The 2,049-nt window shown below is 44.4% G+C and overlaps 1 protein-coding gene across 1 annotated transcript; it reads left to right on the top strand.

The window, feature by feature from the left end:
- Positions 1-1,737: 1,737 nt before the first annotated feature.
- Positions 1,738-2,049, top strand: BHQ10_010376 (uncharacterized protein; the record flags this gene model as incomplete). Its single annotated transcript, XM_040872999.1, has 1 exon — positions 1,738-2,049. The coding sequence occupies one exon, from the start codon at positions 1,738-1,740 to the stop codon at positions 2,047-2,049; it is 312 nt and encodes a 103-aa protein (XP_040738878.1).

Raw genomic sequence — 2,049 nt, 5'->3', positions numbered from 1 at the left:
ATACATACACCAAATTCCGTAAACTTCGCGATTTGTAGATCCAGAAGATGAAATTGTTCTTCCATTGTGACTTAAGTACCGAAGTAGTAATTGTAATGACGCGGCCAGGAAAAGCGGTGGACAAAGACTATGCGTTAAATTTATATCTGTTCTAGATTCTTGTCATGGACAGTTAAGACCAAGTGTGTACTCAAATTGATACCATTACTCCATTACCTACTGAGTAAATAACTAGAATGAAGTCCCCGTAAGTTTGAAAGTGAATAACAATTCTTGCTCAATAAAGAGAGACAGCAGTCTGTCCTAGCCCATGCCCGGTATAGAACTGATCATATCAGCATGAGCCCGATGGATTCGTTTCCCGATGTAGCAATCGCGCACCCGGTTTGATGTATGGCCTCTCCAAGAATGTTGTGTCCGACCGGAACGTGGGCTAATAGAGTACAGGCACTCGGTAATAATAGCCTTTACTTCTGCTCGAGAACGAGGAGAAAATCMCCTGCCGATATAGACTCAAGATTATCTGTATTTGAACTCATATAACCAACGGCGGAAGTATGATAACCCGTCTAATAATGGAATTGTGCCTCGACATGCCTATTCCGTCTCGTCAGATTTACAAATTAGTAGTACTTGCTCTGAATTTTATTATTTCATATCAGCGTCTGGTCCATTTATTGTTCGGACATGAAGTGGTGCTGGCACTGAATACGATTCTTTGTATACCACCAAATTGTGCATACGGCACCAAACCGGATATTGAATATAGAATATCTCGGTGGATGTTAACATCACATGGTTGAGATGAAACGGCAGGAAATGTGGGGCCGTGGATATATTATGTATATATATGTAGATGGCCCTGCATTTACCTAGTCAGAGAATAAGAATAACAACACATCTTGTTCACAACCTACTTCAACACGGGATTTCTTACCGCACAAGACGGTGCATACAGCATCAAACGCGTCGTTACCAAGATTAAATGGGAATATCACTAACATCGAACGAGACTCTGACTCCAAACGAAAACGACCACTATTGGTCCGAATTGGTGCCAGCACGACTTCGTGTCAGTACCGTCGATTCGCTTAGTGTTTCTGCATTCCTGTTCGGGGTGGATGTTCCATTTGAAGTCACTAGACGTTTCTTGTTTGGGCCTCACTAGATGACCTCGATTGGAGCTTGGAATTGATACGTGATTTAAAGCAAAAGGGACGCGAAACAGAAGAAGAGACGGTTCTCATCCATGATTTGGCTCTCTAGTGAGACCTCTTCGGATGAGTGGTTTTCAAAAAGATAGAATACAATCTTTCTCTTTCAATAGAGGAGCAAATTGAGATATTGACTCTACAAATTAGAACCAAATCGGGAGATGGTAGTTCTCCCACACATGCGAAACTACCTCAAGGCTCTCCTCTATCCCCAATCTTATTTCTCTTCTTCAACGCAGACCTCGTACAACAGCAGATCGACAGCCAGGGCGGAGCGATTGCTTTCGTGGATGACTTTACCGCATAGGTGACTGAGTCTACTGCGCAGAGTAACCGGTAAGAGATTGAAGCGATCATCACAGAAGCGCTCGACTGGGAAAGAAGGAGCGGAGCGACCTTTGAAGCCGAGAAAACGGCTATTATACACTTCACCCCCAAAACACACAAATTGGACCAAGAGCCTTTCACCATCAAGAAACAAACCGTGAAACCCAAAGATCATGTCAAGATTCTCGGCGTCATAATGGACACTAGACTCAAATACAAGAAACACATTGCGAGAGCCGCATCCAAGGGCCTAGAAGCAGCAATGGAACTCAGACGGCTCAGAGATCTGTCTCCATCATCAGCGCGACAACTATTCAAATCGACCGTTACCACCGTCGTGGACTACGCCTCTAATGTCTGGATGCACGCTTTCAAAGACAAGGCCATTAGACCAATCAACCGTGTCCAAAGGGTAGGAGCGCAAGCGATCGTGGGAACATTCCTCACAGTCGCAACCAGTGTGGCAGAAGCAGAGGCTTATATTGTCACTGCGCAAAGCCACTTCTAG

This window comes from Talaromyces amestolkiae, assembly GCF_001896365.1.
Source record: "Talaromyces amestolkiae strain CIB chromosome Unknown scaffold44.1, whole genome shotgun sequence".
NCBI classification, from domain to species: Eukaryota; Fungi; Ascomycota; class Eurotiomycetes; order Eurotiales; family Trichocomaceae; genus Talaromyces; species Talaromyces amestolkiae.
Note: the sequence above shows the minus strand (reverse complement) of the source record. Positions and strands in the feature narration are given on the sequence as shown.